At 42.5% G+C, this 24,210-nt stretch overlaps 2 protein-coding genes across 3 annotated transcripts; both read left to right on the top strand.

The window, feature by feature from the left end:
• The first annotated feature begins 1,194 nt into the window (after positions 1-1,194).
• pheta2 (PH domain containing endocytic trafficking adaptor 2) lies at positions 1,195-8,199 on the top strand. Of its 2 annotated transcripts, XM_072692885.1 has the most exons (5): positions 1,195-1,250; positions 1,544-1,677; positions 3,391-3,540; positions 6,999-7,302; positions 7,421-8,199. In XM_072692885.1, exons 3-5 carry the CDS (start codon positions 3,460-3,462, stop codon positions 7,861-7,863), a joined length of 828 nt encoding a protein of 275 aa, XP_072548986.1. In that variant the 5' UTR covers positions 1,195-1,250; positions 1,544-1,677; positions 3,391-3,459; the 3' UTR covers positions 7,864-8,199. The 2 variants fall into 2 exon arrangements, with proteins under 2 accessions (XP_072548986.1, XP_072548985.1); XM_072692884.1 differs by lacking the exon at positions 1,195-1,250 and having other exon boundaries at positions 1,483-1,677.
• A 1,580-nt stretch (positions 8,200-9,779) lies between these two features.
• mylpfa (myosin light chain, phosphorylatable, fast skeletal muscle a) lies at positions 9,780-23,559 on the top strand. Its single transcript, XM_072692887.1, has 7 exons — positions 9,780-9,829; positions 18,072-18,167; positions 22,078-22,153; positions 22,253-22,357; positions 22,458-22,536; positions 22,634-22,682; positions 23,305-23,559. The coding sequence occupies exons 2-7, from the start codon at positions 18,132-18,134 to the stop codon at positions 23,404-23,406; spliced, it is 447 nt and encodes a 148-aa protein (XP_072548988.1). The 5' UTR covers positions 9,780-9,829; positions 18,072-18,131; the 3' UTR covers positions 23,407-23,559.
• The last annotated feature ends 651 nt before the right edge of the window (positions 23,560-24,210 follow it).

Below are 24,210 nucleotides of genomic sequence, written 5' to 3'. Positions count from 1 at the left end.
GTGTGTAAGACATCGAGTAGCTCTGCTATATTCAACTCCTCAAACATATTCTATTATTAACCTTAAGAATCCAGTATCTACTATGAATTATTCATTATCTGCTATTAATTCTTCAGAATCTACTGTGCATTACAAAGTATTTGCTATTAAATTATTAGTATCTACTATGAATTATTCACTATCCACTATGATTCAGTATCCGCTATGAATTATTCAGTATCCGCTATGAATTATTCAGTATCCACTATGAATTATTCAGTATCTGTTATAAATTATTCAGTATCCACTATGAATTACTTAGTATATACTATAAATTATTCAGTATCCACTATTAATTATTCATAATCCACTATAAATTATTCAGTATCTGTTATGAATGATTCAGTATCCACTATGAATCTTTCACTATTAATTATTCAGTATCTACTATGAATTATTCATTATCTGCTATTAATTCTTCAGAATCTACTGTGAATTGTAAAGTATTTGCTATTAAATTATTAGTATCAACTATGCATTATTCAGTATCAACTATGCATTATTCAGTATCTACTATTAACTATTCCGTATCCGCTATAAATTACATAGTATCTACTATGAATTATTCACTATCCACTATGATTCAGTATCTGCTATAAATTTTTCAGTATCTGTTATGAATTATTCAGTATCCACTATGAATTACTTAGTATATACTATAAATTATTCAGTATCCACTATGAATTATTCACTATCCACTCTTAATTATTCATTATCCACTATAAATTATTCAGTATCTGTTATGAATTATTCAGTATCTACTATGAATCATTCACTATGAATCTAATGTGCATGTTCTGTAGTTGTTGGAGTGGGGAAATGAGATGCTGACAGGTATTTTCTAACATAAGTATAGACTAATAAAGATGACTGATCAGTGCTACTGTAATTTGGGCCATAAGCTAGGCCCGGGAACAGGGGTTGAAAGAGTTCTGTACTGTTGGTTAGAGCTAAAGGCTTATGGTTAAATACACAGACTAATGAGGGGTGGTGTTACTCGCCCTGTGCTTTAATAACGGTTTCTGTTGAAGGAAGTGAGAAGGTGAGGGAGTTTCCATCGTGAACTCGGCCTGGGGTGATAATCCACGGTTCAGGGTGTTCTGGCATGTTTCACTACTGCTTTCAACACACCCTCATCTACTTCCCCTCAGGGTGTGTTAACACCTATATTACACCAGTGTCCAGTCGCAGGCCGGCACCGTCCGTTCCAGGTGATGCAATTTCCTCAGAACCTACGTGTAGAGTGACCACGGGCATTCCTGGACAATTTGATTAGTAAACTGATTTGGTCGAGTATAAAATGATGCCATTAATCACAAGTAACGCTAAACATAATTAGATGAGTTAAGAAATGATTGAACTCAAACACAATATGATGTCAAAAGAGGCAGCCAATCCCTGTCCAGGGGGTGGGGCTTGTGACAGTACAGGTGGAGAGGAAGAAGTGCAGCTGGAGGAGTCTTGTGTTACCAGGAAGTGGGTCGTGTTATTTATATTTCAGCAGAGTGGAGGAGTGAGGCTGAAACAGGACACCTGGACGACATCCCACAATCCACTGCACAGGCACACCTGAGGATGGACAGAGACGGACGGGCAGCAGCAGCAGCAGCAGCACACAGCCGGGCCTCTGAGGACAGAGTGAGTAGAAGCCGCTGGGTGATGTGTAGAGAGAGCGAGGAGCTCCCTGAGCTGAGGTCAGGGCTGAGAGTGATGAAGAGGGACGAGTTAAACAGGTTAATACAGCCGGCTGCTTCAGCCAGACTAGAAAATCCACTCAGTCTGTTTGTGTGTGTGTGTGTGTGTGTGTGTGTGTGTGTGTGTGTGTGTGTGTGTGTTTACATGAATACAAAAGACTTAGACACCTGAGAAAATGACCTGCAAAAAGCTGCTTTTCTCGACAGTAACAGTTTATTTATTAAGAAACACTTCAAACAGGTAGACACTCTCACTGATCACTGACTTTATGTTTATTTGGGTTTATTCTGATGTTATATAGAGTTAATTACAGGTAGACACTCTCACTGATCACTGACTTTATGTTTATTTGGGTTTATTCTAATGTTATATAGAGTTAATTACAGGTAGACACTCTCACTGATCACTGACTATGTTTATTTGGGTTTATTCTAATGTTATATAGAGTTAATTACAGGTAGACACTTTCACTGACCACTGACTTTGTTTATTTGGGTTTATTCTAATGTTATATAGAGTTAATTACAGGTAGATACTCTCACTGACCACTGACTTTATGTTTATTAGGGTTTATTCTAATGTTATATAGAGTTAATTACAGGTAGACACTCACTGATCACTGACTTTGTGTTTATTTGGGTTTATTCTAATGTTATATAGAGTTAATTACAGGTAGACACTCACTGATCACTGACTTTGTGTTTATTTGGGTTTATTCTAATGTTATATAGAGTTAATTACAGGTAGACACTCTCACTGATCACTGACTATGTTTATTTGGGTTTATTCTAATGTTATATAGAGTTAATTACAGGTAGACACACTCACTGACCTGACTTTATGTTTATTTGAGTTTATTCTAATGTTATATAGAGTTAATTACAGGTAGACACTCTCACTGACCGCTGACTTTCTGTTTATTTGGGTTTATTCTAATGTTATATAGAGTTAATTACAGGTAGACACACTCACTGATCACTGACTTTATGTTTATTTGAGTTTATTCTAATGTTATATAGAGTTAATTACAGGTAGACACTCAGTGACCACTGACTTTCTGTTTATTTGGGTTTATTCTAATGTTATATAGAGTTAATTACAGGTAGACACTCAGTGACCACTGACTTTCTGTTTATTTGGGTTTATTCTAATGTTATATAGAGTTAATTACAGGTAGACACTCTCACTGATCACTGACTTTCTGTTTATTTGGGTTTATTCTAATGTTATATAGAGTTAATTACAGGTAGACACTCAGTGACCACTGACTTTCTGTTTATTTGGGTTTATTCTAATGTTATATAGAGTTAATTACAGGTAGACACTCTCACCGACCACTGACTATGTTTATTTAGGTTTATTTTAATGTTATATAGAGTTAATTACAGGTAGACACTCACTGATCACTGACTTTCTGTTTATTTGGGTTTATTCTAATGTTATATAGAGTTAATTACAGGTAGACACTCACTGATCACTGACTTTCTGTTTATTTGGGTTTATTCTAATGTTATATAGAGTTAATTACAGGTAGACACTCACTGATCACTGATTTTATGTTTATTTGGGTTTATTCTAATGTTATATAGAGTTAATTACAGGTAGACACTGTGGGGTGTATAAGCTGGTTCATTTGTGGTACTTTTTTTTTCACAGTAAATTAACAGACTAAACCTGGTGCCTCCTGCACTCAGTGCCCATAGCTCCACTCCAGGGGGCGCTGTGATGAAGATCCATGAGAAGATTCTGACACATTTCCTGTCCTGCACGTCACCTGTGGATAAAGAGGGCTATCTGTACAAAAAGGTGAGTTCAGGAACACAGGTCTGTGTGTTCTCTCATATTCAGTTCTACCTACTGTCCAGTTCTGACCCGTTATCACTAATGCTGTGTAATATATAGAGTGAGCTGGAGATTCACAGCTAATAGACCTACAGTCTATGAAACTACCTCTACCGTGTTTGAAGGCTGTACTTTAGCCTGGCTAGCTCTCACTGTGAGCTGTTGATGAAACTACCTCCACCATGTTTGGAGGCTGTGCTTTAGCTTGGCTAGCTCTCACTGTGAGCTGTTGATGAAACTACCTCCACCATGTTTGGAGGCTGTGCTTTAGCTTGGCTAGCTCTCACTGTGAGCTGTTGATGAAACTACCTCCACCATGTTTGGAGGCTGTGCTTTAGCTTGGCTAGCTCTCACTGTGAGCTGTTGATGAAACTACCTCCACCATGTTTGGAGGCTGTACTTTAGCCTGGCTAGCTCTCACTGTGAGCTGTTGATGATGAAACTACCTCCACCATGTTTGAAGGCTGTACTTTAGCCTGGCTAGCTCTCACTGTGAGCTGTTGATGAAACTACCTCCACCATGTTTAGAGGCTGTACTTTAGCCTGGCTAGCTCTCACTGTGAGCTGTTGATGGTGAAACTACCTCCACCATGTTTGGAGGCTGTACTTTAGCCTGGCTAGCTCTCACTGTGAGCTGTTGATGATGAAACTACCTCCACCATGTTTGAAGGCTGTACTTTAGCCTGGCTAGCTCTCACTGTGAGATGAAGCTTATGTGCCTCAAAACTGTGCTCTATGACGCCACCAAGAAGAGATTCAATAATAATAATACAGGAGTGAATTCTGGGAAGTCTACACGCACATAAGACATCAAGCACAATAAGCATGAAAACACACACTGTTATGGGACAGTTCCCCAGACTTGATGGGGAATCACACAGCTTGTCTAGTCCCGGTAGAGAAGTACTGCCAATAGAATAGGACTCTCTGGAGCAGATCAACATGAATGTGGAGCAGTGGAATTGTGTTCTTTGGAATTATAGTGGTGCTCCATCTGGTCCATTTGGAGAGGAGGTGGGGTGGTGATCTTCATCCAACATCCTGACCTCACTAACGCTCATGTCGCTGAATGCAATCAATCAAATCCTCACAGCAATGCTCCAACAAAATCTAGTAGAAAGTCTTCTTCTCTGGACAGTAGAGACAGTTACTCCAACAGAAGCAGGATCAGCTGTTTTAATAGCTTTCTTTTAGAAGAAACAAGGTAAGAGCAGGTGTCCCAATACTTTTGTCCATGTAGTGACCCTCTACATAATAAGTCCATAAGTCCATAAATTTTCGTCTGGAACACAGAGCATCACTCAGAAGCGGTCTGACCTATTTCTGCATTAATAACACTAGACTAAGTTTATAATTGAGGTCTTTCACATCATAATGAGTCTAATAATACTGTATAATGTGTGTATGTGGTGTGTGTGTGTGTGTGTGTAGGTGTGTGTGTGTATCTCCAGGGTGGATCTGCATTTCACATTCCATAAAACCTGCTGTGTTTTTGCGTCGTCACTGAATGTTTTTCAGCACGTCTGTTCAGTCACGCTTCTGTAAGTTTAAACGGCTCAGCTGGGTGGGACAGATTTTAGATGGTGGTGGTGGTTGAGGTGGTGGAGGAGGTGGTGGGTTAGGTGATGGTTGAATTAGTGGTTGAGGTGATGGTTAATGTGGTGGTTAATGTGGTGTTGAGGTGATGGTTAATGTGGTGGAGGAGATGGTGGTTAAGGTGATGGTTAATGTGGTGGAGGAGATGGTGGTTGAGGTGATGGTTGAATTAGTGGTTGAGGTGATGGTTAATGTGGTGGTTAATGTGGTGTTGAGGTGGTGGTTAATGTGGTGGAGGAGATGGTGGTTAAGGTGATGGTTAATGTGATGGAGGAGGTGGTGGTGGTGGGGCTGTTTTCTGCTTTCACAGTTGTCCTCAATATTGATTGAGATATTGGATGATCTGACACAGTAGTACCAATAACCCTTTATTAACCCTTTAATAACACTTTATTAACCCTTTAATAACACTTTAATTAACCCTCTATTAACTCTTTAATAACCCTTTATTAACCCTTTAATAACACTTTATTAACCCTTTATTAACCCTTTAATAACACTTTAATAACCCTTTATTAACCCTTTAATAACCCTTTATTAACCCTTTAATAACACTTTATTAACCCTTTAATAACACTTTATTAACCCTTTAATAACACTTTATTAACCCTTTAATAACACTTTAATTAACCCTTTATTAACTCTTTAATAACCCTTTATTAACCCTTTAATAACACTTTATTAACCCTTTAATAACACTTTAATTAACCCTTTATTAACTCTTTAATAACCCTTTATTAACCCTTTAATAACACTTTATTAACCCTTTAATAACACTTTAATTAACCCTTTATTAACTCTTTAATAACCCTTTATTAACCCTTTAATAACACTTTATTAACCCTTTAATAACACTTTAATAACCCTTTAATAACCCTTTATTAACCCTTTAATAACCCTTTATTAACCCTTTAATAACCCTTTAATAACACTTTATTAACCCTTTAATAACACTTTATTAACCCTTTAATAACACTTTAATAACCCTTTATTAACCTTTATTAACCCTTTAATAACACTTTATTAACCCTTTAACAACACTTTAATAACCCTTTATTAACCCTTTAAAGGTGTGAAGCTGGGTGTTGATCCTGCAGTAAAAGTACAGTTGTGGGGACTCTGAGTGGCTCAGCAGACTAAGACGCTGACCCTCTGGCCTGAGGATCGAGAGTCTGAACCCCGGGCCATGGATGGGTGGAGGGCGCTCTCTGTTGGCTGATGTATCAGAGGCAGGGATCCAGCGCTTTCCTCAATTGGCTGCTTAGAGATGCTAAGCTTCTATTCTGACCATTCAACCATCTACACTACATGTCCAAATGTTTGTGGACGCCCCTTCTAATGAATGCATTCAGCTACCCATTGGTGACACAGATGCACACACACAGCTTGTTTAGTCCCTGTAGAAAAGAAGTACTGCCAATAGAATAGGACTCTCTGGAGCAGATCAACATCATGACCCTATTGGCTCCATGCTACCTAATAATGCCAGGCGTGGGCTAGAGGGGTATAAAGCCCCCCAGCATTGAGGAGCTGTGGAGCAGTGGAAGAGCTGTGTTCTCTGGAATGATGGTGGTGGAGCTCCATCCAGTACTTTTGGGATGAGTTGGGGATGATGAGGTGGGGTGGTGATCATCATCCAACATCCTGACCTCACGAACGCTCTTGTTGCTGAATGCAATCAAATCCTCACAGCAATGCTCCTTCTCCAAAACCTAGTAGAAAGTCTTCTTCCCTGGACAGTAGGGAGGCAGTGCAGTGTTTGCGGGGAAGGTGGTTAACAGGGCTATGTTGTAATTACAGATTATTGATTGTCTCTCGCCCCTTAGAGAGAGCGGAACACCTCGTACCTGCGCCGCTGGTTCGTTCTGAAGGGGAACCTGCTGTTCTATCAGGAGCGTCCCGCTGACCGCAACCTGCTGGGGGTCATCGTTCTGGAGGGCTGCGTGGTGCAGGCCGGAGATCCGGACGGACTGTTTTCTTTCTCCTTAGCGTTTACTGGACCGGGCCTGCGGACCTACAGACTCGCCGCCGAGGACCACCTGAGCCAGGAGAGCTGGGTCAGAGCCTTACTGACCGCCAGCCACATCTACATCTCACTGCTGGTCAAAGATCTAGAGAGACTTTACAAAGGTCAGTGAAGCAGCATTATTTTAGAGCTTCATACTGGATATTAATGTTATTAGAGATTCATTGCTGAGACTAATTGGATCCTCATGCTCTCTCTGATCTGTCTGTCTTTATCAAACAGAAGCTAAACAGCAGAAAAGTCTCACTGGCTCCTCCCACACGTCCTCTGTGACTGCGTCGTGTGTTAGGGCTTCCAGCACAGCCATGGCGTCCTTCAACACTGGCCCACCCTTCTTCATCCAGGGAGCCTCTGCGTTACCCAGAGAGAAGAGAAGCTACAGCGCTAGCGCCGCTCTGCAGAGTCCAGCCATGCCCATCACCATCAGAACCACCAACAAGAGATCCCCAAAACTATGGCCAAAAAGAAACGCCCACGTCACTCCTCTAAACGGCCCCGCCCCACCACATGGGGAGTGGCCTTTGGTGTGCTTTGATCCACTAGAGGAGTTCAGTAAACTGCACGAGTATTATGGAAATGAAGTGAAGCAGCTGAGAGCTGATTGGCTGAAGAGCAAACGGGAGGAGGAGGGGCATGTGGAAGAGGACCTGATTGATTTAGGATAAAAAAAAAAATCTGCCGCCTTTTTTTCCTCATTTCCCTCAAATTACCCCAAATCCACTCAGTCAGCCAGGACATGTTTGGTTTGCTAGAGCTGCAAGGCTAATGTGGCAAGTAATGGAAGAATATAGCCACCAATTAGCATGGTGTTCATCACACATTCTCCTCAAACTATGTGGAGTTCTAATAACATTAATATCCAGTATGAAGTTCTAATAACATTAATATCCAGAATGAAATCATTATAACATTAATGTCCAGTATGAAATTTAAATAATATTAATATCCAGTATGAAGTTCTAATAACATTAATATCCAGAATGAAATCATTATAACATAAATATCCAGTATGAATTTTAAATAACATTAATATCCAGTATGAAGTTGTAATAACATTAATATCCAGTATGAAATCCTTATAAAATAAATATCCAGTATGAATTTTAAATAACATTAATATCCAGTATGAATTTTAAATAACATTAATATCCAGTATGAAGCTCTAATAACATTAATATCCAGTATGAATTTTAAATAACATTAATATCCAGTATGAATTTTAAATAACATTAATATCCAGTATGAAGTTGTAATAACATTAATATCCAGTATGAAGTTGTGATAACATTAATATCCAGAATGAAATCCTTATAAAATAAATATGCGGTATGAATTTTAAATAACATTAATATCCAGTATGAAGTTCTAATAACATTAATATCCAGTATGAATTTTAAATAACATTAATATCCAGTATGAAGCTCTAATAAACACCTACTATTAACTTTTGACAAATCATTTATATACTGTAACTGGTAAAGTAGGTAAAGTAAAGTCAATATTAGTTCCTATAATTACGTAATATGTATTTAGTTAAAATTGCATGTATAATTCAATTTCTTTTCTACATTAAAATAGCAAGTATTTCCAGACGTCTGAACACTGGACATGGCTACATTTATATGATATATTTGGACGCCGACATGTCTTGGCCGATCAGTGTATTTTGGGTAAGGGGGGCGGGGTGTAAATGTAATTGTATGTAGATTAATATTAAGCCATATGGTGCATTCTATGTTAGTCTGGAGGGAACATGCTGTCCTCCTCATCAAACGCTGACTGTGATTCCAAACTGAACTGTGCAAATGAAGTGTTTTATCCTGTGGGAACTCAGATCAGGATGATCTCTGCTCAGCAAGGGACAGTTTCAGTGTGACTGGTGTTGAACGTTTCCCATAAACTAAACCCCCGAGTTCTGCCCTGTTCCTCTTCTGTTCACCTCGCTCCACTACACTTCTTTATTTCTGTCACAGGACGAACAGGAACTGAGATCAGCAGCTGTAAACACACCTACCCACCCTCACACACTGCTCAGTTCATTAGAGCTTAACAGGGCTTGTGTACAGAGCATGGTGCCAAAAGGTTCATGTTTACGATCTATTCTATTGGCAGTACTGTACTGAATGCATTCATTAAAAGAGGTGTCCACAAACCTTTGGACATATAGTGTACCTCCACCATGTTTGGAAGCTGTAATATACGGGGAATCTGGAGAAACCTCAGACAGTGTTGCTATGGAGACGTGAGCAATTGACCAAAAGCACGTTCTGCTAGAGGAAGCTGAACTATACATAAAGTCTGTTGAAGCTGACCGTGTGTTAACTGGTGGCCCGCACTCCCTGCACAGTGGGTCGCTATGCGGGCAGTAGGATGTCCTGTTTGTGGCCACGCAGCCACAGAGTGTCCTCAGTGTGACATTCGCTCGTAGTGTTGGATTTAACACCTACAGCTGTCAGTCTAATCCCACTGCAGTCTGTAGCTTAGGGAGGCCCAATCTTAAAGAGGATCAGATCGATTTTAGCTACACCCCCTGACGCCACCAAAACATCTCTGACCCGGCGAGGCATGGACTCTACGAGACCTCTGAAGGTGTCCTGTGGTATCAGGCATTACACACTCCTGCACCTCCAGGTAACTGCAGTTAGGACACCTCACACAGTTTCACAAACCCAGTTCCAGCTTCCCACTTCTGCTCACCTTCCTCTTACGGCAGATCACTCAGGTCACGCTGATCCGGCTCACTGTGTTGCCGCTGTTTAAATGTTCAGCCCTGCGATTACAACACTGTATATCAAATATTCAAGTATGATAGATTTGAGAATATGATTACTCATGAAGTGCTTTTGTTAAACACAGACACTAGGGGGCACTGTGACTGTCAAAGAAATGCAATTATTTGTCATTTGTAATATCATGCTTCCATAGTCAAATGCATCCATACCCCTTCCAGTCTATTCATACCCATCTATACCCATCCCTATTCATATCTACACCCATATCTACACCTATTTATACCCATTCCAATACCCAACTATACCCATCTCTATTCACATTTACACCCATTCGTACTTATCTATACCCATCCCTAGTCATATCTACACCCGTTCATACCCATCTATACCCATCCCTATTCATATCTACACCCATATCTACACCTATTTATACCCATTCCAATACCCAACTATACCCATCTCTATTCACATCTACACCCATTCGTACGGATCTATACCCATCCTTAGTCATATCTACACCCGTTCATACCCATCTATACCCATCCCTAGTCATATCTACACCCATTCATACGCATCTATACCCATCCCTAGTCATATCTACACCCATTCATACCCATCTATACCCATCCGTATTCACATCTACACCCATTCGTACCTATCTATACCCATCCCTAGTCATATCTACACCCGTTCATACCCATCTATACCCATCCCTAGTCATATCTACACCCGTTCATACCCATCTATACCCATCCCTAGTCATATCTACACCCATTCATACCCATCCCTAGTCATATCTACACCCGTTCATACCCATCTATACCCATCTCTATTCATATCTACACCCATTCATACCTACCTTTACCCATCCCTAGTCATATCTACACCCGTTCAGACCCATCTATACCCATCTTTATTCATATCTACACCCGTTTATACCCATCTATACCCATCCCTATTGATATCTACACCCATTCATACCTGTCTACACCCTTGTCTTTTCATATCTACACCCATTCGTACCTATCTATACCCATCCCTAGTCATATCTACACCCGTTCATACCCATCTATACCCATCCGTATTCACATCTACACCCATTCGTACCTATCTATACCCATCCCTAGTCATATCTACACCCGTTCATACCCATCTATACCCATCCCTAGTCATATCTACACCCGTTCATACCCATCTATACCCATCCCTAGTCATATCTACACCCATTCATACCCATCCCTAGTCATATCTACACCCGTTCATACCCATCTATACCCATCCCTATTTATATATACACCCATTCGTACCTACCTTTACCCATACCTAGTCATATCTACACCCGTTCAGACCCAACTATACCCATCTCTATTCATATCTACACCCATTCATACCCATCTATACCTATGTCTATTCATATATACACCCACTGGGTATGGGTATAAATAGGTGTAGATATGAATAACCACACCCATATTCATCCATACCAATCCATACACATCCTTACCTATACTCATTCACATCCATCCAAACCTGTGCACACCATACCCATCTCTATCCATATCTATACATATCTGTATACATTCACACCCAACCATTCCCCACTACTTCACATAATCCTTTGTTTATATTCTTATTTTTTATAAATCCATCCGATTCTCACTCTGACTCCAACAATAAGGCCGTAAAGTTGAATCGGGCGGTGTGAAGACCGAGCTCCAGGGGAAACTGGGCAGATTAATGGTCTGACAGTAACCTATATCACAGCTGTGAGAAGAGAAAGACCAGCTCCGAACGTCTTAAATATCGGGAATCACCCCGGAGCTTCTCACTTCATCCGTGAGCTTTCCCAGAGTGCACCTGTGAAGGCCCGACGCAGACGTCCGCCATGTCCAACTGTGTGCATACCAGTCATCTTTGCACTGATAGATGGGCGTTCTGGTGATCTGACACACAGGGTCACTTTACACTCGACATACGTCGTATGTATAGACTCACACACACACGCACTGATCTGTATGTTAACACCTGCAGAGAAAGATAAACAGAACGGCGGCCTGATGACATGCAGGTCAGGTTAAATAGCTGAGCGTGATAAAGGGGGGCGGTTTTTCACTGTACGTCACTGTAAACTGCAGCCGGGAAAACAAAAAAAACTCATTTAGTCGAACAATTTATTCTTAAACTTAGGCAAATTGTTAATTTTTCTATAAAGTACGACATATAATCTGCAGTTCAGGATCAAAAAGTTCATATTTGCCGAGAATTTGTTATTTTATCAAGTTTTTTTTTAAATTATTTGAGTCAATATTCAGTTTATTCAAAAATTAATAAACCTGAAATAAGCTGAAGCTGCCCGAATGCCTTTAAGTCAATGTAATATCTTTATTTATTGTAGACATACCATGAAAACCTGTGTAAATTAGAGATATTTAATATGTAGACTTATAAAATGACCAAACTGTACCATTCACTCCAGCCCATACAGCCCTGAGTAACACAAAACACACAGATATGAATAATATTCGCTCTATTTCTGAGTAAATATTCAAATATAAGTGAGCGTGGGACACTGACCAGGTACAGGCCTTTTTATATAGGCAGGTCAGATGTGAGTCTGATCTCCTCCACTGAGACTGAAGCTCAGACGACTCTCGGGTGGGTCTGATCTGCTCATCAGAGCATTTCCTTGGAGCACTTTTGGTAGGTATGTACTGACCACTGCATACTGGACTGAACACCCCACAAGACCTGCTTGCTGATGTTCTGGAGATGTTCTGACCCAGTCATTATCTAGAACATCACAGTTCGGTTCTTGTCAAAGTGTCTCAGATTCTTACGCTTGTCCATTTTTCCAGCTCCTTCATCACCTTCAAGATCTGACTGATCTTCACTCACTGCCTAATATGTAGATCCACCCCCAACATACAAGAGCCACTGGACCCAGGTCATTTTATCTGCCAGTGGTCTTAATGTAATGGCAGATTGGGGGTATATAACCTGTGCACGCTTTTCTCTCCTGTTCTTATTTTGTTTTATGTTTTAATGAAGAGTAAATTGGACGTAAAGAGTCTCCTTATAGAACCAAACTGAACAGCCACCACAGCCCCCCACAGCTCATGACCACATGACTACCCCAGCAGCATATAAGGCCGAGGGATGGGGGGTTAAATATACACCCTCAGTGACGTGGGTTTCAACTTTCACTCATTCACTGAAATATTCTGAACATATTATTATTATTCATAACACACTGAATAAATTACAAATTAAAAAATGTTGAATATATTCAATTTTGTACAATAATAATATTCTTTTAATTTTTTTTATCTGATGCACAAAATTGTTACTTAACATTGTGAACATTAGAAGCACAGCTATGGAAATATACAGATATGGAAATACACACACACACACACACACACACACACACTTCTAAAGGAAAGAGAATTCTGGTACTGAACAGTCCTAAAATTAGAGAAAACCCTCTGTCCAGTAACTGAGGACCCCCCTGACACAGTGCAGCAGGATTTACAGCAGATTGAGGGGTCAAAGGATAATCACTGAGGCCAGAAGTCACAAACAGTGAAAAACAGGGGCCACACACATCTAAACCAATCAGAAAGCAGGACAGGACAGAGAGCAGCGGCGGTGACTTATATAATATAAATATAATAAATTTAATTATCTAAAATTGAGTGTGAAATTTTCATGGTTACCCAATCCCACTGCACTATTCACTTCCATAGTTACGCCACATTAATTTCCATGGTAACCCTACACCAATAGCCATTGATAAAATTCAAGGCTACATCTGTTTCCATGGTTATGCTATGCCCATTTCTATGGGTAGCTACGGCAACTTACATTACACTATATCCATTTCCATGGTTACACCATAGTCATTTCCATGGGTAGCTACACCAATTTACATTACACTACATCTATTTTCATGGTAACGCTACGTCCGTTTCCATGGTTACTGTACACAAATTTAAGTCACACTATATCAATTTCCGTTATAACACAACCCTACACCAATTTACATTACACTGAATTAATTCCCATGGTTACGCTATATTAATGTCCTAGGATACCCTCGTCGATTTACATTACACTGTATCTATTTCTATCGTAACACTACTTTCGTTTCCATGGTTATACTCAATGGTTATCTACACCAATTTCCACTGGTAAACTCCACCATTGCCCCTGATGTGATGCTGGACTGGCTCCCTGTCCAGTGGCTCACACTGACCAGTACAATGACCAGTCCCTATACACTGCCATGTACACTGACCAGTACACTGACCTGTCCCTATCCACTGACCAGTACACTGACCTGTCCCTATACACTGCCATGTGCACTGACCAGTACACTGACCAGTCCCTATTTTCCTGTCTTGCACCGCATGATTCCGGATAGCCATTGGGGCAGCCATCATCCTGACCAGGACGAAGCGATGGTTAGGATACACCAATTTCAATGTTCCTGCTACACCCGTTTCTATGGCCACACTACATCCGTGTCCATGGTTACACCAGGCCTAATGAAGACACACCACAGTCTGAATGCTGCCGTGTTGAAGATGAGGAGACGTGTGGAGAAGTGACTGATGGGACGAGAGGATGAGCCGTCCTGTCAGCACTTCAGGGCCGCTGCACCGTCCCAGCAGATAAGTGAAGAACCTCGTCATGTCCTGCACCTCTGAAACCAGAACTGAGCAGATGTGGAGAGGAGCTGCGGGACAGGAATGCAAACAAAGCAGCAGATCCACACCAGAGAAGGAGGAGAAGAAAAGACCAGTACCGTTTGCTATTTTGGTTCCCCTCAGCTGTCCCATCCCAAACACGCAGCACCTCCTCGGCCCCTCAGGAACTTCTCCAGTCACACACACACACACACACATCTCCTTCACACACTTCCTCATGTCCCCTACAGCCGCGGGCCGCTTGTCCAGGATAATCCCCCAGCCGGAGAAGAAGGAAAGAGGCCAGCTCTCACACAGCTGCAGCACCGCAGATCAGCTTACACACACTGGGAGAGAGAGAGGGGGAGAGAGAGGGGCTCTCTGGATATGGACTTGGCTGTGGGGGGGCTCTAGGATCATTGGTCATCTCTATAATGGGAAGGGTATTAAAACCTATTTTTGATTGGAGCTGACAGCAGAACTGAAGCAGAGCTTCAGTAGAGGGGTATAAAGCCCCCCAGCATTGAGGAGCTGTGGAGCAGTGGAGGAACTGTGCTCTCTGGAATGATGGTGGTGGAGCTCCATCCAGTACTTTTGTTTGGGATGAGTTGAGGATGATGAGGTGTGGTGGTGATCATCTTCATCCAACATCCTGACCTCACCGAGGCTCTCCGTCACTGAATGCAATCAAATCCTCACAGCAATGCTCCTCCTCTAAAATCTAGTAGAAAGTCTTTTCTCTGGACAGTAGAGAAGCAGCAGCAGGAGAAGCTCTTTTAATTACATTGATTTCAAAAGAGGCTATGAATGAGCAGGTGTCCCAATACTTTTGTCCATGTAGTGTATTAGCTACAGGATTTCAGCTGCATCTGTTCTCTCCTGGTCAGTCTGGCCACACCCCTCTGCAGAAGTATTATTAATAGTATTTCCTGATTAAAATGAGAAAAGAATATTAATTATTTAATGTATTAATTAATTATTAATCATGTTTCATTCTTGTAAACAGAACAGTGTTATTGGGGTAGTGGAAGCCCTCAAGTAGGATGTACCAGGCCAAGTAAACTGACCAGTACACTGACCAGTCCCTATATGTTGCCAAGTACACTGACCAGTACACTGACCAGTCGCTATTCACTGACCAGTCGCTATACATTGCCAAGTACTGACCAGTACACATACCAGTACACAAACCAGTACACAAACCAGTCTCTGTACACTGACCAACACATTGATCACTCTCTGTAGACTGGCCACTAAACTGAGGAGCACAATCACCAGTACACTGACCCGCCCCTATACTTTACCAAGTACCACAAGTGACCAGTCTCTGTACACTGACCAGCACATTGACCAGTCCCTATACACTGACCAGTGTCTATACATTGCCAAGTACTCTGACCAGTACACTCACCAGTACACAAACCAGTCTCTGTAGACTGACCACTATACTGAGCAGCACGATCACCAGTACACTGACCAGTCTCGTTACACTGACCAGCACACTGACCAGTCTCGTTACACTGACCACTATACTGAGCAGCACGATCACCAGTACACCGACCAGTCTCGTTACACTGACCAGCACACTGACCAGTCTCAGTACACTGACCACTATACTGAGCAGCACGATCATCAGTACACTGACCAGTCTCTGTAGACTGAGCAGGAACTGAAGATGTCCTGCAGTGTTACTAATCTTACTGCAATAATAATAATAATAATAATATCATGTAAATAAACCTGTTCAGGCTTTAATACTGTACATTCCTCAGACTGACCGCTGCTGTCCACACATCAGAGACCCCCCCCCCCCCACCCCATTCCAGTGTAATCTGTTGGTGTATGATATCTGCATATTCCACCATATAACCTCAACACAGGACCTTCCTCTAACACGCATTTACGTTAACTCTATTCCAGGCAGTCTTCCGAGGGGTGAGTGAATGGCAGGACATAAGTGTGGGCAGTTAGATGCGCTATGTCGGCCTTTCAGGGTAAAAATACGAACTCGCATTCGTCCGCAATGCTGAGGACATAAACCGTGGTGTCATTAAAAGGTAAAGCGCACATCACAGCCCTAAAATATAGGATCCACCAATATGGCTCAGACCACAGCGATGGAGAGATTGGGGGGGGGGGGGGGGGGGGGGGTCAGTAGGGGTCAGTAAGTGGATTGTGTGGACAGTTACCCAACTTGTTATGTCCATATTAGTCCACGTGGGACGGCCACTATATCTCTGGAGTATCAGATTCACTCCCATTCCAAGACACGCGGCTATTTCGGAGCGTCCGTAAGGCGATAGCGTCCCTCCGTCTGTCTCTTCTTCACCCCCCCAACACTCATACACACTCATACACCCCCACACACCCCCCACCCCCCAAATCGTTGCCTCCATCTTTCTGCTTCTCAGTGTCCGTCATTTCTCCCAAGCCAAACTTAAGGCTGCTGCTATAATTAGTGGCGGGTGGGAGGTATATAAGCCCCTGGATGAAGGAGCCAAACCGCGGCTTCACACTCTCTTCTCTTCTTCGAGCTTCTTACACTTCACACATACCGTCTCAGCATGGTGAGTAGCAGCCGTACCTGACCGGGCCTTTCCTGACCTCTGAACACAGCCAGGTGTGCACCTGGAGCTCAACCGGAGGGGACAGTGGTGCTTACCCCGGGGTGGCCCGGTGCTTTCAGCGGGGTTAACGCTTCTTGGATGGGTTGCTCGTATCTCTGGACCTACACCTCCTTAACCAGGACACAGTGGAGAGTCTTCTAGGACTGTTCCTGTTAGATGGATGTGACTCCAGTTAGATTAGCGTGGCCAATGTCCAGAAAATGGGGGAAAAGGTCATGGACTGTAGTTTAAAAGCTGATTATCTGGGCAGAAAAAGCTCTAATCCAAATAATATTTACATACAAATCAGATGAGTAACCATTCCCAGCGCTCTCACCGAGGAAGGCCAATACTCCTAGTTGTCCTCCAGGACCTAATTGACCAAGTTTAAGGCCTTCGGGAAAGAAAATCAGCTGAGCTGCTCGTAAAACTGAACAAATCCAGGCAAATCTGGAACGTCTGTATGAGATCTGGCTCGATATCAAAGTTATTTGTTTATTTAATGATAAATTTGATATTATTTTTAAATTATTTAATATTTTCTGGCTAAAACGCATGCTTTAAACTGTGTGTTTAGGTGTATAAGACTTTTGCATTATGTTTAATGCTAAATAATTGAACTGAAGGCAAATTAATATATATATATTTTCATTTTAAACTGAATTATTTCCTAGAAAACAAGGATTTCTAGTAGGTTGTTGTGATAAATAGGCCACGATTTGGTCGTATTTTAATCATAAAGTAATATTTCATGCGCAAAAAAACTCCACCAAACTGGTAAAAGTGGTGGGTGTGTAGCATACTGTCTGTGTGTGTTGTGCTAAATGCTGTCTGCACTCACCTTCAGGCACCCAAGAAGGCCAAGAGGAGGGCAGGAGGAGGAGAGGGATCCTCCAACGTCTTCTCCATGTTCGAGCAGAGCCAGATCCAGGAGTACAAAGAGGTGAGGATGATTACAGCCCACACTCCACTTTCACACCAGAGGCCCACCTGCTACCAGCCACCAGCCCACAGGGGGTTCAGTCAGTCCCACTGTACAGCAGCTAGGCGCGATGCTAAGAGTAAACACAGCGAACAGCACAGGATCCCACAGATACGGCCTGAGGAGAGGGGAAGTCTGGCGTTTGCTCGGTTTCAGAAGACGAGCGGGACGAATCTCAAACCCGCCCTTAATCCTCTTCACCTCCTAAAGGTGAACTGGGACTCTCAGCCCATTAATTAGGGTCAATTATTCAGAAGCAACTCTGAACTGTTCAGTATCTACTAGAAAATTCTTAGTATCCACTATGAATTATAAAGCATCCCTATTAATTATATATATAAATATTACTTCATAAATTATATTCATAATTTACTAAAAATGATTCATAATTACCTTATCCAGTATGAATTTTCACTATTCACTATTATTCCGTTTCTATTATGAAATTGTTAGTATCCACTATGAATTCTGAGATATCCACTATCACCTTTTTTAGTATACACTATGAATGATAAAATATCGACTATAAACCATTTTGTATCCACTATGAATTATTCAAAATCTACTATGAAATGCTTAGTATCCACTATGAATTAAAATGTTTCCACTATAAATTATTCAGTATCTGCAATATGATATAAGTTTCATAATTCATAATTTACTATAAATTATGCATAATTCCATATCCACTATGGAATTCTATTCTATTATTCAATATCTACAATGAATTTCGTAGTATCCACTATGAATTCTGAGATATCCATTATCACTTTATTTAGTATCCACTATAAATTATAAAGTATCTACTATGAATTATTCAATATCTACTGTGTATCCACTATAAATTCTAAGATATCCACTAATAATGTAGTTAGTATCCATTATGAATTATTCAGTATTTATTCGGAACAGCTGGGTGGAGCTTATACAGGTTCACTGTCACTCGTCCAGCTTCTCTTCAAAAAGGAAAGAAGGCCCAGCGTCTATCTTTAGCTGCTTTGGTTGGGCATTAAAACGGAAGGAATTATGGCAGCGCTCACACACACACACACACCTACACACACACACACACACACACACACACACACACACACACCCACACACACACCCACACACACACACACACACACTCAGACTCAGCTGAGTCAACAGGAATGAATGACTTGATCCCTCTCTCTTTCTTGGCCGTTAATAAAAGGAGGAATGTCATTAGCCCAGCCTCCTGAAATCCCCTTCACCCTCTCCAGCTCTCATCTGTTCACTCACTGCTCCACTCCGTCCCTTCCTAATCCCACCGGGGCAGCAGCTGAGGGGGCTTTAGTGCGTGCCTGAGACACATGACTGAGAGAAAGAGAGAGACAAATTAGTGATGCCTGGGTAGGAAATGAGGAGACAAAGAAGGGGACGAGAGAGGAGAGGGAGGCCTAATGAGTGACAGCACAGCTAAAGAGGGGTGGTGGAAGGAGGGTGAAAGAGGAGAGGCCTGAGCTGGTGGTCTATTTCAAGCTAAGTTAAAGGGGCATGTGGCTCACAAGTAGATGATAAATTATTCTTATCATGAGAAATCACATCGGAGATGGATATCAGTGAGCCGGGCATGCAGCTTACACTGACCATCCATAGAGAGTGGGCAGCAGTAGAGGAACTGCAGGAACTGCACTGTAACAAGCTGCTATTACATCAAATTCACCCCTTACAAGCTGTACCACCCCCTAAAGCTTCTTACTCCATAACTACAGTGACTACAATGCTACCAAGCTGGCTTATGCCCATTCCTAAAGTTATAGAAGTTTGGAGATTCAACTGTTAAACCCCTGGTGGATCCTGAGATTGCTAATATTGTCAAATAAAAACATGTAAAGTAATTCATCTTGCTTAGTTTTAGTTTAGTTTAGTTTCTATTTAGAGATTTTCTGTAAACAAAGACTCAAAAATCTCAAAAATGCCAATTTTACAGTAGAAGCCAAAAACCTTCTTAACTTTTCATTGAAGTCAATGTGAAACGTTATGATTCCAAGTACTTTTGGAGCATTTCTGCTGGTCCATTCTTCATGAAATTGTAACACAGTGTAGATTAACTGCCAGATTTACATTATGTGGGAAAATGAAATTTGCATAAATATTAAGATGATATACATATATATACAGTAATGAACTGCTCAGCTGGTGGAGAGGGCGTTGCTGTACGCTGTGTGTAAACCCACACTTCTTCACTTTCATAACTGCATTACTGTCATAATTAATAGCAGCTTCACAGGCCCTACAATAGAGCCCTGTGGGACTCCACAAGATATGCAAAACCAAGCTGTTACCAAACGGCCTAATTCACAATAGCTTCTGTATTACGATTATTAACTATATAAAACATGTTGAGAATTTAAAGGGTTAACGTGATGCTCACTCGACCACTTTCTTTGGAAAAGTCTCAAACAACAGAAATGGTTCAAAAGTTATGCTTTTGGAGATAAGAGGTTATATCTTTACAGTGATAATGTAATGCCTTTAGATTTACATTTATGGCTCTCTGTATTTATTCATACGTAAATACAGAGATACGTCCAGTTTGGCTCCTTCTGGTTTTGACCGGAGGTTCAAGCGGGTGGTCAGATGGTGGCCTTCAGTGGGCTCTTCAGCAGCAGCTGAGTTTAGCAGAGGCTGAGGGACAGATGATGGATAGTAAGATGAAAAGTGTGTGAGTGTGTTAGGGGTTAAAGAGTAATCTTCCAGGCTGTGGAATCTATTATGGTGAGCCAGGCCCGAGTGTATTGGTGTGTGTGTGTGAGCTAAGTTAGGAGACGCTGAGGTGTCCTGGAGGAGCATGTGTGTAAGCGATACTGGAGTTAAGGAGCTACAGTGCGACAGCCTGGGCTTATCTGGCACACTGAGCTGATGGACAGATGCAGGGGAGGGAGTGTGTGAGTGTGAAGGAGATGATGGAAGGCGGCGCAGCTGTTGCCGTAAGTTCAAGTGCGCTGGGTCGTCTAGGGTTTCCTAAAACTGGGGAAGGAGGCCTCGAAGAGAACCACGGGGGTTTTTTAAGAAATCGTCTGAAATACTTCTGTACTGTGATTAGAACTATTTATGAATTATTATTTTATAATAATTTAAAACATTTACAGCTTCAGTGGCTGATTATTACAAATAGATTTTATATATATATACAGTATTATGTATAGATATACAGAGCATTATAGATAGAGCGCCCCCTACGCTTCCTGTAGTGTATTACATTCTGTCAGAATGAGCATGTGGATTATATGAACATTATAGAGCATTATAGAGCGCCCCCTATGCTTCCTGTAGTGTATTACATTCTGTCAGAATGAGCATGTGGATTATATGAACATTATAGAGCATTATAGAGCGCCCCCTATGCTTCCTGTAGTGTATTAGTCTGTCAGAATGAGCGTGTGGATCATATGAACATTATAGAGCATTATAGAGCGCCCCCTACGCTTCCTGTAGTGTATTACAGTCTGTCAGAATGAGCGTGTGGATCATATGAACATTATAGAGCATTATAGAGCACCCCCTACGCTTCCTGTAGTGTATTACAGTCTGTCAGAATGAGCGTGTGGATCAAATGAACATTATAGAGCATTATAGAGCGCCCCCTACGCTTCCTGTAGTGTATTACAGTCTGTCAGAATGAGCGTGTGGATCATATAAACAGTATAGAGCATTATAGAGCGCCCCCTACGCTTCCTGTAGTGTATTACAGTCTGCCAGAATGAGTGTGTAGATCATATAAACACAACAGAGCATTATAGAGCGCCCCCTACGCTTCCTGTAGTGTATTACAGTCTGTCATAAACATACAAGCAAATTATCAACAACCACCTCTAACAACCTCTCTCCTCTGAACTCACAGGCTTTCACAATCATTGACCAGAACAGAGACGGTATCATCAGCAAGGATGACCTGAGAGACGTGTTGGCCTCAATGGGTACGATACTTATCTCCACTGGCCACTTTATGAGAAACACCTACCTTGTGCTTCCACTCATTTGACACTCTTACTGATGCTCTCTCTCTGTGTTTGTAGGTCAGCTGAATGTGAAGAATGAGGAGCTGGAGGCCATGATCAAGGAGGCTAGCGGCCCAATCAACTTCACCGTCTTCCTCACCATGTTCGGAGAGAAGCTGAAGGGTAAGACAACAGAGCTTTGCCCACAGATACGCCTCTAGAAGATCTACAGCCTCGGAAATGAGGACTTTTTTGTAATTCCGCCTCTTCCTGCCTCGTCCAGGTGCTGACCCCGAGGACGTTATCTTGGCCGCCTTCAAGGTGCTGGACCCAGAGGGCACAGGCACCATTAAGAAGTCTTTGTAAGGAAACTAACTGCTCTTGCGTTTCTCTTTGTCCACTCTGATCATGTTAACTGTGTTCACTTTCCTGTAACTCGCCTCTTTCGTTCCTCCACAGCCTGGAGGAGCTCCTGAGCACCCAGTGCGACAGGTTCTCTCCTGAGGAGGTGAGCTCACAGTGACCATTATGTTCATCCAAGGCCAACCTAGAATGTTTTAGTTAGTGAAAACCCTTTTAAAAAAAAGGCGAGGATGATTTAGGCCAGATTGGGACATCTCCCAAACATCAGGCAGATCTTGTGGGGTGTTCCCAGTAAGCAGTGGTCAGTACCTACCAAAATGAAGGACCACCCTGCTCCAACAAAGGACAACCACTGAACTGGGACAGGGCTCAATGATGCTCATGGAGTCCCCGTCCACGGGCGTCCAGGGCTCAGTGATGCTCATGGAGTCCCCGTCCACGGGCGTCCAGGGCTCAGTGATGCTCATGGAGTCCCCGTCCACGGGCGTCCAGGGCTCAGTGATGCTCATGGAGTCCCCGTCCACGGGCGCCCAGGGCTCAGTGATGCTCAGGAAGACCCCGTCCACCCCACAACTGCTGCTAACGTTAGTCTTGGTGCCAGAGACCACAGCAGGCCACTTTCAGAGGTCCATGACTCTGGTACTAATGTTATGGCAGATTGGCGCATATGGAACCATTGCCTTACTTTAAAGTCAGCGTAGGACATTTACACGTGCATTTGACTTTCCACCGAACTTTGTCCCTAACTCTTCTGTTCACTCCCTCAGATCAAGAACCTGTGGACCGCCTTCCCCCCAGATGTGGCTGGCAATGTGGACTACAAGAACATCTGCTACGTCATCACACACGGCGAGGAGAAGGAGGAGTAAAGACGAGAGGTGAAAAGAGGATGAAGAGATGACCTGGCATCCCTCGCTGCCCTGCCCCACCCCGCCCCGCCAGTCTTTGTCCCCTGTCCCGCCTCTCCAGCACTCGCTCCCTCCCTCGGTGTCTCCTCTTTTTCCACATTCATCCAGAAAAGACTCGTCTCCTAGAGACTCCAAGAAGAACGGAGAGGCTAATGTCCAACGTGGTGTCCGTCAGCGGAGAAACAGGGCGATACGGGATTGTTTTCAATAAAAATGATCTTTCAACATCATCTCCATCTCTCCTGCTATCTCTCTATCTCTCTCTCTCCACCTCTCTCGCTCACGCCTCTCCTCTTTCCCACACTTCTTGCTTTAGGCGGCTCTTTCCGGCCTAGGCTGCAACAGCTGAGTAGTTCGATCGCTCTGGAAGAGCCTGGCGCTCTCGCTCTGGGCGGGGGGGGGTGCGGAACGGAATGGAGGGGTCTCTTTCTACAATAGAGGAATCCAATAGTCTGAGCCCCCTGTTTTTGTTATCCGGACCCTCGCTCGTCGCTTCCTTTACCTGTAGAAATCGGAAAGGATGAGAAAAGGGAGAAAAGGAAGGCCCCATGAGACAGCCTGGCCTCCTAAAAGCGATGGCTGGCTGTGTCGCTGAGGGAGAGAGAGAGAGACAGAGAGAGAGAGTGAGGGAGGAAAACCCTGAAGAGGAGGGGAGAGCGGCGACGGAAAGAACCCATTTCCTTCTTCCCTCCCCCTCCCCCCTCCTCTGTGTCCCGCGTCTTCTGTGATCCATCCTCACCTGGGCTTTGCTTTGCTCTGTCACCA

The sequence above is a fragment of the Salminus brasiliensis genome, chromosome 12 (assembly GCF_030463535.1).
Source record: "Salminus brasiliensis chromosome 12, fSalBra1.hap2, whole genome shotgun sequence".
Taxonomy (NCBI): Eukaryota; Metazoa; Chordata; class Actinopteri; order Characiformes; family Bryconidae; genus Salminus; species Salminus brasiliensis.
This window is presented reverse-complemented; position numbering and strand designations above follow the sequence as displayed.